Raw genomic sequence first — 16,233 nt, 5'->3', positions numbered from 1 at the left:
TTTCCTTCTCAAAACTATTCAACTGACAGGGAAGATCTTTTTTCAAAATTAGGCCACAGTGGGGGAAAAAAAAGTAAGTAAAGGTTCTGATCTTTTTTTATAGGACTTACTACTACTTATTTCTACTAGTTTTCTAGAAGTCAGTAGGGAGACTTCTCACCTTCTGTACAATACTATTGCACATCCAACAATTCTCAGGCAAAGGTATATCAAATCTGGAAGAAAATTCCCCTACAGGAGTAGCATTTTTGTAGTCATACACTTTTTGCACCTTTGAAGAAAACTCTAAACCTAAAAAAAAAAAAAAAAAGACAAAACACTTCTATGTGTTCCTTTATTGAATCTTCTTAAAGATATTCTGACATGAGTGGAGAATTTTTGTTATCATTATTTCAGATGGATAAAATGAAGCCCAGGGAGGTTAATGGAAAGAAGGCCAAACATTGCATTAGTAAGGAATGTTAACTTTTGTCTTACTTCGCCTCATAAAAGACTCATTCACTTTTTTTTTGCATTTTTTGCCCACACCCCACAGTATGTGGGGTCTTAGTTTCCCAGCCAGGGATCAAAACTGTGCCTCCTGCATTGGAAGTACGGAGTCCTAACCATTGTGCCACCAGCAAAGTCCCCACCCCTCATTCACTCTTGATAAATCTTTCTTTCCTGCCTGGCACCCCCTCTTCCTTCTTTCCATATTTTTGTATTCGAAATCTGTCCAACTCTGATCATTCTCCCTAAGGTAATATTCTCACCAGTAGAAGAACTGCCCAGTTTCCTTTACCACCCTTGCAGTCTCAGTGGTGCCTAAAATCACCCGCAGAACGAACACATCATCTCCCGGGGCAAAAAATAATCATATTATTAAAATGACTAGAATGTTTCCTTTTTTGACACACGCTTTATGTCAACTATTTTGATTTGCCTTTGGAAGTTTTCTGGAACTGCATGTTAACCAGATATCATGTTTTCGCTGTCCGTAAAAATGTAGAATGTATCAGTGGCCCCAGGTTCAGCTGATGTGGTTGCTAATGGTGAAGGGACACCTGGAGATGAACAAGCTGAAAACAAGGGAGAAGATCAAGCTGGCGCTGTGAAGTTTGGATGGGTGAAAGGTGTGCTGGTAAGAAACTTCCTCTATTTACAAATGAAAGCTGTCTGTTCAATGTCCTACTGGATTACGTGCTAACAAGGCCTGAAAACAAGAGTCGCGGTGATGCCTGGGTGTTGTCCCACTGTCACGTCTCACGCCCTTTTTCATGCTCCTTCAACCCACAGGTACGATGTATGCTGAATATCTGGGGTGTCATGCTCTTCATTCGCCTCTCCTGGATTGTTGGAGAAGCTGGAATCGGTAAGCACTCCCCCCACCACCCACGACATACTTTTCAATGTAAATTAAAAACTCAGCAAGCAACTGGTTTTCACCTTTAATGCTGAATGTGAGATGAAGGTCACAGAATTAATCTACACTTGGGCTCTTTGACTTTGCCTCTCTGTCAATGTTTGTCAGGGAGGAAAGGTAAAGGGTTAACCTCTGGGAGGCTGGAATTTTCCAGCTTGCCAGCCAGATAAATGCTCAAGTAAATATTTCATCTTTTCATAGAGTTTTAGGTGTACAGGCATATAGAGATTCATCCGTTTTAAATAATATATTCATGTTTGGCGACATACCGGCATTCATCAGAGTATCCCCCTTTATGATTATTGGCAAAACTTCCCTGGACAAAAATACCTTGTAGGAAAACTGGGGAAAATGTGACTTGACTAATAAAAATGCTGAATTTCCAAAAAAAAAGGAATTGTGTTACTTTCAGGTACAAGCAGTAAGAAAACAAAGGTTAAAGAAGTATTCCCAGATAGAAGTTTAAATAATAGATAATAAAATAAATAAGATAATAACTATTGCTAATTTTTCTAAACGGAAAGAGTATGATGTTGAAATGATTTTGAGTGCTTAATGTTTTTAGATATTATATTCCATTTAAAGTACTGTTTTTGATGGAAAATATTTTTATTGAGACTATATTACTTAAATTTATATGAAAATTTATTTGAATATTATTGAAGTTTCTGATTCAATGTGACAAAAATTAATGGTGTTCTCTATATATGGAAAATACATTATATATTCACTTTGGGGGGTGCATAGCTAAAAATCATGAGTATCAATAAAATGGAAGTTCAGATGTGCTTTCAGATTCTACTCCAAAATGTGTCTCAATTCACATAAAAAAGGTACTTGGTCATTATTTACTGCCTTCACTCCTCAAAACAGATTCAGAATCACCAGAAACTTAACATGAGAAAGAAAGAGTTGGAACCAGTTCCCATAGTTTTTCCTTATTGCATGTTTGGCAACTGCTGGGTGCCTGACAAAAGGCTGCTTGCCGGCTTTATGATGCATATCAAATGAACACTTACAGCCTCAGGTCCAAAATAAGTCTATGCTGTTCCATGGAAAATCTGCATCTTAATATTGCCAAGTTGTTGCTCCAGGGTTTCATGCAAAATTAGTTTTTTTAAGGGCAGTTTAGTAACTTATTGAGATCATCAGGAAACAATACTTTGTTTGGAGGTGTGAGTGTGGCCCAGAGCAAGAGTGATTGTTTTGAATGCAGTTTATTTGAAACCCATATGTTTGGGCAATAATCTGAACTTTAATCAGATCTCACATTATTCTTCCCAGTCAATCCAGCTTCATGATTATCGCAAAATTGCAGAATATGAAGAATTTTATCTTGTGCTAAACTGTGTATTATACTTTCAGATATCAATATTGTTTCAATAAAGATCTTTTGTTTAAGTAGTCAAGTCTAACTTCAGAAGAGAGTAGAGTTCTACCTAAATGGATGTCCAGTGGGTTTTTCCATAAATGGAGGTTTTTGGTTTTTCTTTACTCTGAGAAAATAGACTTTAGTGAGTAGTAGAAACTTAACTATCAACCTTACTCAGTTTTACTTGACTTTGCTACAGTCTTAAAACTGAATGAGTTGATTAAATCACTGTCTGGGTCCCATTTGTGTTCTTTTTATCGGGAAAGAAAACAAACGAGTCCGTACTCCCTTCTTGCTTTAAGAGGAGCTTGGGGAAGAAATCTGAATACACTTTCAAGCTCAGACTCTGGAAACAAAGTCAGAATGAAGCTGTAGCCAGGAGTAATGGCAGCTATAGTCCTTGGGTAACCATTCTGGGGCCATAAGTTTTGGCTGCCTTGTCCCCAAAAGTATACGCTAGAATGAGCTGATAATGCCATCTACTTGTTCTCTGTCTTGACCACTTTGGCTGGGGCATGTAGTATCCAATAAACTTAACCATCGAGTAAGGAAGAAGGGTGTGAAAAGCAGATGAGACTGAAGCAAGTCATTTATATTCTGTGTATTTCACTTTTTCGTCTAAAAATTAGGGAGCTGGATTAATTGTTTCCCAATCAATTCTTTGAAGATAAAGCCTAAGAATCTTCCTTAACAGGCAGACACAAATTGAGATAGGCTGAGGATAGCTCAATAATCTTCAGACTGAAGGGTGCATAAGAATTACCTGGGAAGTTAGTTACAACACTGCAGAGTCCTGGGATTCACTTGGAAAGTCAGTGAGTCTGGGCATTTTAAATATGCACCACAGGCATTTCCTGAAGCAGGTGGTTCAAGGACCCAAGTTTGAGGATGAACCTGATGTTTTCTAAGTTGCTTTTACCCTGGGATTTTATATTTGATTGTGAGATGTATGCAAATCCCTTGCTGTTTAATTCTAAGTAGTTTACAGAATTATACACAATGCAAAAGGTTAAGTTAAGAATTGTTCAGAAATAAAGGCAAAGTGAATATAAAGGTAGGAAAATACTAAAAGTCGGACTAGTTTTAATATCATGAAATGCAAGCTATATGATTCAGTCCAGTTGCTGGGGTAAGCTAAACATTTGCTATGAAACAACATCAAGAGTTAATGAGCAAAAAAATAAAAGGAAACCATCTTTAGTGGCACACAGACCTGAAACTGCACAGCGATATAGAAGCAATGCTCATCACAGGATCCCTGTAAAAGATACACAGAATTTAGTGCAATCATTTCTTACAACACCAAGTATTTAAGATAAACTCTAGGGGCCAAACCAATAGTCTTAAGTTTGCATCTCATGCCCAACTTAGCCTCTCCCTACTGCACTGTAAACTGTAAAAGAGCCTAGAAACTTCAGCTAGAACCAGTATATAACTGAAGGTGTCAAAAGAGCCAGCTTCCAATACTTCATTCCCATTTTTGTTCTTAACCTCCCTCCATGTCCCCTATGTCTAGGGCATGGCCAGAAAGATCATAGCCCCTTAGCTGACTGCCCCTCTTACATCCTTGGAACAAAAGAGCCTACCAACAACAATTACGAAGCATTCACTTTATGTCAGGGAACACACCAAACAGGTGCAGGCAAGCACATTCTGGCTGCAGCCAGCATGATTTCAGTGCCTGTGAGCCTATAATTTCTCCCTGAATTTAAGGTTGATCTCCTGGCTCAGCAGTAAAGAATCCACCTGCAATGCAGGATGATGCAGAAGAAGCGGGTTCAATCCCTGAGTCAGGAAGATCCACTGGAGGAGGGCATGGCAACCCACTCCCGTATTCTTGCCTAGAAAATCCCATGGTCAGAGGAGCCTGGCAGGCTACAGTCCATGATGCTGCAAAAGAGTTGGACATGACTGATAGTTTCTACAGGACTGGTCCATTGAGAAAGGTAATGGAGGGATGAAAGTGAAAGTGGCTCAGTCCTGTCTGACTCTTTGCAACCCCATGGACTATACAGTCCATGGAATTCTCCAGGCCAGAACACTGGAGTGGGTAGCCTTTCCCTTCTCCAGGGGATCTTTCCAACCCAGGGATCAAACCCAGGTCTCCCACGTTGCAGACGGATTCTTTACCAGCTGAGCCACAAGGGAAGCCCAAGAATACTGGAATGGGTAGCCTATCCCTTCTCCAGGGGATCTTCCCAACTCAGGAATTGAACCAGGGTCCCCTGCATTGCAGGTGGATTCTTTACCAACTGTGCTATGAGGGAAGCCTTCAATGAAGGGGAAGAAGTTACAATTTTCCCTCTACTCATCTTAGGCTCATTGGCTAGTGCCCTGTAAATTAGACTGACAACATACGGATTAATAAGAGAAAAATAATCAGAAGTTTATTAACATGTGTATCCATTGTGCCTATAAATGGGAATCCTCAGTGATGAGTAACTCAAAGGGGTGGTTAGAATTTGGTCTTATACAAGCATCTGAGCAAAAGAACAACACATTTTTAGAGAAATAACAAGACAAAGGGAAAGACTGACTGTCTAGAGTGGCACATTGTGGAAAGGCAAATATGGGGGAGAACTAGTGGAAGATAAGGCCCAGTTAGTAAAGTCTATGTAGATTCCTCTAGTACCATTTCCAGCTGTCTCCAGTCTCTAGCTGATAACTATACCCAGGAGAAAGGGAAAAGGAGACACCTTTACAAATTTATGTCCTGCCTTTAGGCAAATAAGGGGAGATATCTGCTTCTTTTCAGTTGTCTTTAGCTCAGAGTAATCCTTATGCTAACATGGCAAATTTGGCAACAGCATATTCTGCTGTCCTTCAGTGTCCTGGCTGTGAATTCCCTGAAAGTGAGAACAGCCTTGCCTTCCTCTGAATTCTGGTCTATTTTCTCCCTCTCACAGTAAATGATTCTGCACCATAAGATCCTTGAGGGCAGCTTTTTTTCATTTTTATTTTTCACTGCATTTCACATACTGTCTAACACAGCTGGATATATACTTGGCTTTTAATAAACAGTAACTGCTATGACTGCTGTGGATGTGATTAAAAAGCAGCACCTTTGATTATGTACTGTGTTGTATGCACTATGCGATTTTACACATGCATTCTGCCTTTACACGTGCCGCTGCTTTCTTCATACATGGCCACTTTACACACGTTCTTTCTAATTTCATTGCCATCTCTGGCTCAGAAAATAGGTAACTTATCAGAGTTCACATAGCCAATAAGTAAATGCAGTTTGATTTGATTCTTTCTACTTTATTCATCTGCCAGATGAACAATTTTCTACACTATTAATATATATGATTTTCCACTCCTACACAATCAAATATACATAAAAAGATAGTTGAACATTTACCCTGTACTAATAATATTAAGAGCTTGGGATTGTTCAGACCAATTATTATGTTTCTGAGTATCTAGAACTTCATAAATAGTGAGGTTCACATTAAATTTTGACCAGCCATAGTTGCTTAGTTAGGTGCAACTTTGTACTGCACATCTTAGGACTTGTGTTTCTTGGATCTGTGCTACCATGGGCAGAAAACTTAAAACCTGAGCGTTTCCTCTGTGGTGGCTTCCAGACCAACTTGTTAAACTCAGATGTGATCCTTTGGTGTTCACTCTAGACTTGCTGACTTTTTTTGTAAACAATCTAAGTGAATTATTCCACCATTTAATTGCCTTTGTTTTTCCTTTCTCAACTGAGGTCTTGGTGTGATTATCATCGGCTTAGCCGTGACAGTGACTGGTATCACTGGTTTATCCACCTCTGCTATTGCTACAAATGGATATGTCAGAGGAGGTAATTAAACTTGTGACCTGCAAGATCATTTGTAAGGTAAAGGCAACACAGGCTCAAAGAGTTCACCACTGACATTTCTGAAGTGTTTTCAAAGGTAATCCAAGTTGGTTCCATTTTTTTCCTTTTTTTACCCTGCCAGGCAAGAGAGATGCAAGAAAAATGGAGAAGGATTTAACCTTTGTCAAAACCCCAGCTTTCTCATTCAGGTTCCTCTCAAGCAAAAGAGAAGGTCAAATGTTATGTTTTCTCTTTTCACAGCCAGGGTAACTTCTCTCCCAGGACACCAGCATAAGTCAACTTTTTCTTTCCAGGGCCGCAGTTTAGATTGTTTACTTTTGGAGACCATCCTTCATCATAATGAGCAGTTCTCTGACTTGATCTTTATACCAGGCAAACCAGTTTCTCTTTAGCGAGAAGGAACTCCACTGGGGCCCAAAGGCTTGGATGTGAAAACTGAAATTCAAAGCAGTATAGTTTGCAGCAATAGGGAATCCAAGGAAGAAGAGTAAAATGTGATATCTTCTGTCTTTCATTGCTAACAGGTCTTGGAGTTCTCATAATTCTTCTTTCCACCATGGTCACTTCTATTACTGGGTTGTCAACTTCTGCAATAGCAACTAACGGGTTTGTTCGTGGAGGTAAAATTTCTAAGATATCTAAATATTCTCAACGCTTGCTACTGGTAGGCAAAAACTTTTTGTTATACTTTACTTCTTTTTGGTGGGAACAAGAAAGTAGCTTGATGTTCTTGAAGTTGGACCCAGAAGAAAACATAAGGTACTGTCCATATAGCCCCCCTCTACTCTGGTCAGCTATGGTCTATTGTCTAACGGTCCTCTCTGGCACATTGCAGGTCATGGAGTCCATATGCACAAACTCCTTGGGTAAATGCTTTACTTTTCAGGCTACTGCACAACTCCAGCTGGTGTTTCTTGAAAACCGATTCCTCAACACAGCTTCGGTTTTAAAGTTTAGTACATTTCAGGTACCTTCTAGACCTTCCTATACCTGGATGCAATGGGATCTTTTAGAACATTTCAGGTTTTTCATGGGGAGACAGATCATTCCTTGACAAGGTTCAAACTGCTGCCTCCTGAAGTACTTACTGGTGACTTCTTGAAGTCCTGGAGCCAAACACCTTTCTTGGGGGATTTTTCAGGTCTTGGAGTCATCATCATCGGCCTGAGTGTGGTAGTGACAACACTTACAGGTATTTCTATGTCCGCTATTTGCACAAATGGAGTGGTAAGAGGAGGTAAGCCAATCCATGCACTTGTGACTATAAGCTTTGATTATGTAGTGATGTCTAGGGTTGTTTTAATGTTGGAAGTAAAATTTGTACGTTGATAATTAGTTCCCAAAGGATTCAAACAAAACAAAATAATCCAAAATTTAAATAGCAAGGCCTGATTCTTTTCACCTAAAGTTAAGAGATCTCCAGAAAAGATTTTTTGGGCCGACTTCCTGTGATTGATCATGTTTATAAAGCAGAGAATGACCAGGTGTCTAGAAAGAAAGCATGTGTTAAAGTGAAATAAATGGTTTCTTTGTGCCTTGGATGAGGCCCGCTGGCTCTTCCCCAGGCCCTCTTAGAAGGGGTCTTCTTGAGCATCCCAGCTGACACGCCTGACATTCAGTGAGCCCTCAGAGTTCACCCCAACGCTATGCTGCCATTGGCCAACAGGCTTCAGAAGATTCTCAAAAAGAAAAAAAACAAAGGGTTACTTTCAAATCATCCAGGAACTTATGGGCCTGGGCTGGGAATGAGTGAGTAAAGTTTGTCATTGTTCTTCAAATTTCCTTTCTTCCTCGACCAAGTCTAGTAATTGGCTGCTAATGTACTTAATGTAATCAGGACAATGGAAATAATGAGGATTTGCCCAACCCAAATAAAAATTTACATTTTTAGAGAAGGTGTTGCCCCTTCACCCAAAGGAGTTACTAGGGAGGAAACAGTGAAAAGGTGTCAGTGAGAGAGAGTTTTGACTCTCTGTGTGTTCAGTGTCATTCTTTTACCAATAGTTCAGGACAGGAAGTCATGAACTCACATGGTCTGTGATAACATCCAGTCACCTAGGCCTTTCAACAACTATTTATTTTTGCTTTCAGAACTCAGAACTTTCTTTCAGAACTCTCAAGGTGATTAGCCATTCTGGCTCAGTCTTTCTCATACCCAGAAGGACACAGCCATGTGTAGAACTTCCTTTTCAAAGTCCAAGAGAGAAGCAATCATCCTAAGTTCTCTGCATGTTACTTCCCACTTGCCAACCCCATTCACATATGGGTATTTGGGGACAACCTTGCTTTCTTGAGCTAAAATCGTCAAAACTAAGTCTGATGTATAAAGTGGATAATACATAGCACTATATAGTTATCAATTTTGATGTAATAAATATACACCAAAAATTATACCAGAAATGAAGCTTGAATGACACTGATAAACTTTACCTACTTCATTTTCTGCCTGTGCCTGCCCGTTTCTGGAAATTTCAGATATGAAATTATTAATCTGAACTCTCCAATGAAGTTAGAGACAAATAATTTTATATTTTCAAAAGACAAAGAATTTGAAAGAAAATTTTGCTGTATTCTTATTTGTAGCATTTGTGTACTATGGGTTTGGATAGATTTTATTTAGTCAAGATAGTTCTATTGTAGATTATACACAGAATTCAAAGAAGGGCTAAGTTATTCATTAAGTTGACACAAGATTTCTAAAATTACTAGGATTTGTAATATTTTTATTAAAATAAAAAATTAGAATAGTTAGTATTTTAAATGTTCTCAGACAGTCAAAATTATTTGGTCATATAAACTAAATCCTTTAGCAGTTCGTCAGTATAAAACATGTTCATTTCTTGTTTCAGGTGGGGCCTACTATCTTATTTCCAGAAGCTTAGGGCCTGAGTTCGGTGGATCTATAGGCTTGATCTTTGCTTTTGCCAATGCAGTGGCTGTTGCTATGTATGTTGTGGGATTTGCTGAGACTGTGGTAGATCTTCTTAAGGTAATTAAAAGCTTTTGTTCTCTTCATCTAAGCAAGATAATTCAGTTTAATTTGCTTTTCCAGGGCACCAGAGGATATCATTATGGCAAGATGAGAGGAAACAGATTTATTGTGCAGAATGTGGAAGCTGAATATAGTTGGCATCAGAACTTCTTAGAGTCCTGGCTCTCACACTTACCAGCTGACAGATTTTGGACCAGCCCTTTTGTTCATCTGGACCTTGCTTTTCAAATCCATAATATGGGTTAATAATATTGTCCTATGTCTTTCATATAAATGTGGTACAGATCAACTGAAATAATCGACATGAAATACAGGGTAAAACATGAAAGAAAAGATAAACAATGAGCATTATTGTCAGCATCAATATTACTATTATGGTTACAGATGTCCAAAGGGAAAGAAAGTTCAAACATTAGGACTCACTGTAGGAAACTGGGCATTTTTTAGCACAGGTGCTCCATCTGGATGGTATGTATGTGAGCACATTAATTAACTAGTATATGAGCTAGCTTCCAGTCCTCCTTCTGTGGGAGTGATAGCGGATACTGAATTCAATAGGTAATAGTACTTCTATTTGAAAATCAGATGAATAAATGAGTGGATTGTATAGTTCATAGTTTGTTCTTTAATTGAGTAGCACTTATTTTTTGATATTCACATTGGAGACCACTCATTTTCATCTCTCTAGGATTCCCCTTGACACACAAAAATAACTGGTTGTTCTCCTGAAACAAAATGTGATAAGTGTACATACCCATAATTTTACTTAGTGCTACAATAGTTTCAAAAGCTGTGCCTAGAATGGATCTCTAAAAGTTTTAACTCCTAACCTTGGCTATCAAAGGCTTATTATTACAGGAAAAAGTAATGCTAGATGTTTTATCTTCTCAAATTTATGAGCACTTCATTTTTCTATTATCCCCAGACAGCAGGGCATAGTATCTCTTTTTACTGTTAAATGCTACAATAACACATACAGACCAAAAAAAAAAAAAAACTTCTAACTATTTAGGGGGGATTTTTTGTTGTTGTTCCAGGAGACTGATTCGATGATGGTGGATCCAACCAATGACATCCGGATCATTGGCTCCATCACAGTGGTGATTCTTTTAGGAATTTCAGTAGCTGGAATGGAATGGGAAGCAAAGGTTAGTTTCTCAAAATGATATTACCAACAACTGCTAGTCAGCTTCCTGAACAAACTGCAGGAATAGAAGGAACTCCATATTCAAAAGGAATTGCTATTATTACTTTCTATGGTAAAAGGAGCCTGGTCAGTGCTCAGTGGAACAACAAGTCCTCAAAGCACAAAGTCCAGGCAGTAGTAAGACATAGCTCTTGTGATCAGGCCTATATTTTGTCCTTTGTTCTGTAGTCACAGTGACATAGCCAACAAGATTGCTGCCATCTTCATGCACAGACCCCTTGTGGTCATAGCAATAGTACATACTGGAGGCCTGTGTCTTTTCCTCATTTCCCTGGTATCCCCTTCCTAGCTGACTGTGAACGCTGACATCCACAAGATATGACAAGTGTGTTGGGAGAAGATAACAGAGGCAGAAACTGTCATTTCCTTCTGAAATCCCGTACTCTAGCAGCAAATCTAAGGGTACCAGAGGCCCTGGAACTAGAGAATATCTGGATTTAATGATTAGTATGTTGTCGTCTAGCCACTAAGTCATGTCTGACTCTTTGTGACCCCATGGACTGTAGCCTGCCAGGCTCCTCTGTCCATGATTCTTGAGGCAAGAATACTGGAGTGGGTAGCCATTTCCTTCTCCAGGGGATCTTTCCGACCCATGGATAGAACACGTGTCTCTGCATTGGCAGGAAGATTCTTCACCATCTGAGCCAATAAGGAAGTCACTCAGTGATTAGTATACCAGTTAGTAAATTTCTGAATGGTGGGGAGAATGTCTTTTGCTTGCTTTGTAACTCACTACAGTGACTAGTACAATCGAAACTCCTAGGTTCTTATGTTCCTAGGTGCAGTAACTAGACCTCAAGTGGTCACCAGAAATGGAAAGAGAGCCCAAACCTCCCATTTTATATAATGCAATAGGAAACATTCTTACATGGTGTTTATTTGTGGGTTATGCATTCACACATTAAACAAAAACTGATGAAGTGCTTATCATGTGCTGGGTATTCTGCTAGGCACTGGATATTCAGTGTGACCCACACAGGCACAATCCTTGCCATAGCTGAGCATATGGTCTACGGGGAGATGAGTAATAAAAAAGTAAATATAGAATGGTAAACTGTGAAGTGCTATAAAGGAAATAAACAGGGCACTGAGATAGAATATAGCAGGGGGAACATACGTTAGACTATTCCCTGAGGGAGGCAATGTAGTTTCATGACAGTAGAAGGTAGAATTTAGAGCTCTAGCTCTGTAGTTAGAGTGGATTTGAACCTGGTTTATGTCTATATGACCTCTGGTAAATTACTTAACCTCTCTATCCCTCAGTATTTTTTATCCTTAAAATGATGATAGCAGTATTACCTACTTCATACAGTTGTGGGCGGTTATTATTTACCTGAAAGGATATTGGTAAAGTTAAAACTGCATCTGTTGTACTGTAAGCCCTCACTAAACATTAGCTGTTACTGTTTAGATTCAGTGGGCAAGAAAGCCTCTGTGAAGACATAGGTTTGCAAAATGTAGGGAGAAGTGCATGTCCAGCTGAGGGAAAGAGCCAAGCCAGTAAACACCTTGAAATGTCAGAGGGACTAAAGAACAGATGATTTGGCTGGTCAGCCTTGGAGACAGCTTGTGCTGAGCACACACGGGTATGATCGCTTGACCTCAAGTGCACTAGGCATCCTGGGAATTCTGTGCCTCATTCTGTGTTCTCATACTCCTGCAGTTAGTCCCAGGAAGGGGAAGAATCCATAGGAGCTCTGCCGAGGAAAGAAGACAACTCTGTCAGTGTTATATCTTTTGGCTCCATTTACATTCCTAGGGACACTGCACTAAGTTACCCGCTTAATACTTAGAATGCTCTTGAAATATCACCTTCAAGTGCCCAAGCACATGCATGCATGCGTGTTTAGTTGCTGACGTGTCTGACTCTTTTGCGAACCCCATGGACTATAACCCACCAGGCTCCTCGGTCCATGGGATTTTCCAGTTAAGAATACTGGAGTGGGTTGCCAGTTCCTCCTGCAAGGGATCTTCCCAACCCAAGGACTGAACCCACATCTCTTATGTTTCCTTCATTGGCAGGTGGATTCTTTACCGCTGCACTACCTCAGAAGCCATGCACCCGTTGAAAATGTAACATCTATTCTTAGGCCAAATAAGGCTTATTAAGATGCCATTTTATAAGAACACCTTTATTACCTACACTGGATAGTAGAATCTTAGCCAGAATTATTAGATAGGGTCTTTATTCAGTGGACATTTACAACTTTTATAACTATGTAAAAAGGTCATTGAATAAATCTAATTTGACCTCCTGTTACTTTGTCATTCCAGGCTCAAGTGATTCTTCTGATCATTCTTCTCATTGCTATTGCAAACTTCTTCATTGGAACTGTCATTCCATCCAACAATGAGAAAAGGGCCAGAGGTTTCTTTAATTACCAAGGTATGTGTGTCAAATAGCTTGCTTTGCAATAAAGCTTCTTCTTTGCCCGCCCCCATCACCATCCCCATAACCCCTGCCCTGGCCACTGGAGGCCCAGGGAATATTCTCAGGTTTTAGTCAGGAGAGCCAGAGTGAGTCTCAACCTTGCTGCTTGCCAGCTAGACAGGTCACCTAACACTGTTTGTCTCAGATTTTCCTGCCAAGGTGGGAATGATAATAGCAACTTCCTAAAGCGATGTTGAAAAGCAAGTAAGATAGCAGATGTTAAAATGCTTTGAAAACCTTAAAGTGCTGGAACCTAAAAAATAAACCTCTCCTTAAGCAGCAAAATATAAAGAAACTATATATTTTTGGACTAAAAATAACCGTGTACATGCGCAGTTGGGGCAAAATTATAGACAAAAGATACAAAGAGACCAAAAAAATCATCTGCCACTTTTGAAAAGTCTAGAGCAAAAGTAGGGGATTAAAAGCAAAAGCACATGCCCCCTGCACACAATATTACCTCAGAGGTGGGCAAAACACCTAAGCCCAGCCCTCTGGTCTAACCTCTGGACACACTCCCTACCCTCACTCCATAAAAGAAACAAGCTTACCCCTGCTCAGGGAGCCAGGCAACAAGAAAACCTGTTATTTGTTCTGGCTCCCCTCTGCTGCAGCTGGGGCCCCATTAAAGCCTTATCTGAAACAAACAAAAAAAAGACCTTAAAGTGTTGCACACGTTGTCTCTGTCGAACAGTAGGGGTGTCTGTGCAAAAAAGGGAACACAGCTCAGACAATGTGCCCAACCACTGGGAGCACCAAAATCAAACACAGACATTTTTTCATCCTGCTAGTCATTTTTGTACCGTGCTTTCTTATGACATTATCTAGTTGAGCATCACCGTCAGGTTTTCAAACAGAAAAGACTGTAGGAACTATTAACATAGCAGCTGTGATCAAGGCATAAACATTTACTTCTCTCTTCTATTCTAGTCCGCCTATCCCCTCTTTCCTAGCTTTCCACCCTAGCATACTCAAGAATCCACGGCTGAGGTTTTTTATATTTCCCGTCAATATTTACCTGGTTGTCACTTTTTGTTCCCTTCTTATATCACATCACTTCTTTCTTCCCGATTCTTTTTCTTTGTAAAGATTGTCTTGCTTGATATGCATATCCTTTTCCTTGTGCTTCTTTTCCCTTTCTCCAGCTCCTGCCATAAATTTTTTGATGTTTTCGATTTTTTTCTTATTTTTGCGCTTCCCTAGATTCTTTTGTTTACATTTTTCTTCCTTCCTTTTCTTTCTTTGTTTTCCCTTGTGTTTTTCTTTTTTTCTAGATTGTTTCCATTTCATTTAAATAACTTGGTGACAACCTGTGGTGTATTTTTATTTTATGACCAAAGCTCCTCACTGTATATGAGAATTCTTACACATGAGAATTTGATATAAGGATCTAAGATCCAGTCTCTAGTGACAAAGTTCAGGAAGGTTAGAACATTAGTATCAAAACTGTAAGGTGGCTTCATCCACAAGGTTCTACAATTCAAAAAAAAAAAGGTGTAGTAAAGCAATATGCTGACTAAGGTATATATACATGTGAGAATTAGTTGTATGTGTGTAGGGCAATATGATGCAGTATATTTGTGGGTATGCCAGTTCAATCATGAGAAAATTTTGTTTCCTTCTTTTTTAGTCTTCTAGATTCAAAGAAATCAGACAACATGGGTCTCCATTTTCATGAAAATTATTGACTTTCCAGAGTATATTCTAGAGATTTAAAACCTTGTGACATGTATTTTGATACCTGGCAAATATTAACATGAGGTTCATCAAGATTATACCAATATCTTCAAGCTCATTCCATTTAGATTATAGGAACACGTTTGCATTTAGGGCTACAGAAGCCAAAGGTTACTTTATTTCCGGCCAGTGAAGAAAGTCTACATAATAATTTTCTCATTATTTGTGTTGCAGCATCAATATTTGCAGAAAATTTTGGGCCAAGCTTCACAAAAGGTGAAGGCTTCTTCTCTGTCTTTGCCATTTTTTTCCCAGCAGCAACTGGGATCCTTGCTGGTGCCAATATCTCGGGAGATTTGGAGGTATGTTATTTCCTCTGCTTTGTAATTCTAAGAAGCAATGGTGCAGTTTGGCAGGACAGGGAGCTATAGTCATCAACAGTGACGGTGTTTCTCTATAGATTTCAAAGCTGTAAGATTTCTTCAAGGTTTCCTAGTTACTTAAAAAGTTCTCTCTCTTAATGACAAATTTTACTGCCAAATTTTCCTATTCCTGATAGTTCTTCCAAACGTCTTATTCAGTAAGCTGAGCCACTGGAGAGGCCCCCTCTGTGACTTTACCTTCCTTCCTTGCAAGGAAGACTGGGAAATGTAATGTCTATTTGGACAGCCATGTGCCCAGATATCCTTGCCTGGAGAATCCCAGGGACAGAGGAGCTATTGGGCTGCCGTCTATGGGGTCACACAGAGTTGGACACAACTGACGTGACTTAGCAGAAGCAGCAGCAGCAGCAGTATTATTTTAGGGAGTTCCAATATTAAAAGATAGGCTTCCCTGGTGGTTCAGTGGTAAAGAATCCACCTGCAATGCAGGAGACACAGGTTTGATCCCTGGGTTGGGAAGATCCCTTGGAGAAGGCAATGGCAACCCACTCCAGTATTCTTGCCTGGAGAATCCCATGGACAGAGGAGCCTGGCAAGCTCCTCACAAAAGCCTCACAAAAGAGTCAGACACAATTTAGTGATTCAGCAACAACAGCAACAGTACTAAAATGAGGAAGGTGAGAATGGATATTAAAGGATAATAAATAATCTCTACCACACATGAAAAAAAATAGAAAACACAGGTTTTACCGCAACAAATTTGCAATCAACTTTGGAAGACTAGAAATATTTGCAAGTTATCAGGGGAGATATATGTACATATATATATATGCAAACTGAATGCATTGTCCAAGTAGATTATGAAGTAAAAATAAAGAAGAAATAATTACATTAGGAACAATATTTGCAATGAAGAAACTTTTAAGCAGTAAGTAAAAGC

At 39.4% G+C, this 16,233-nt stretch overlaps 1 protein-coding gene across 4 annotated transcripts in view; it reads left to right on the top strand.

The window, feature by feature from the left end:
* Positions 1-16,233, top strand: part of SLC12A1 (solute carrier family 12 (sodium/potassium/chloride transporter), member 1) — an 88,520-nt gene that overhangs the window by 9,395 nt on the left and 62,892 nt on the right. For 2 of the 4 annotated variants that reach the window (XM_010839540.1, XM_010839543.1), the window contains exons 3-9: positions 989-1,120; positions 1,276-1,351; positions 7,128-7,223; positions 9,453-9,592; positions 10,633-10,743; positions 13,077-13,188; positions 15,145-15,272. In XM_010839540.1, the coding sequence (XP_010837842.1) occupies positions 989-1,120; positions 1,276-1,351; positions 7,128-7,223; positions 9,453-9,592; positions 10,633-10,743; positions 13,077-13,188; positions 15,145-15,272 (795 nt within the window). Of the gene's footprint in view, positions 1-988; positions 1,121-1,275; positions 1,352-6,489; positions 6,586-7,127; positions 7,224-7,744; positions 7,841-9,452; positions 9,593-10,632; positions 10,744-13,076; positions 13,189-15,144; positions 15,273-16,233 lie in introns of all 4 variants that reach the window. The other 2 variants (XM_010839541.1, XM_010839542.1) reach the window with 2 other exon arrangements.

Source organism: Bison bison, unplaced genomic scaffold (genome assembly GCF_000754665.1).
Source record: "Bison bison bison isolate TAMUID 2011002044 unplaced genomic scaffold, Bison_UMD1.0 scf7180017864118, whole genome shotgun sequence".
Lineage (NCBI taxonomy): Eukaryota > Metazoa > Chordata > Mammalia > Artiodactyla > Bovidae > Bison > Bison bison.
This window is presented reverse-complemented; position numbering and strand designations above follow the sequence as displayed.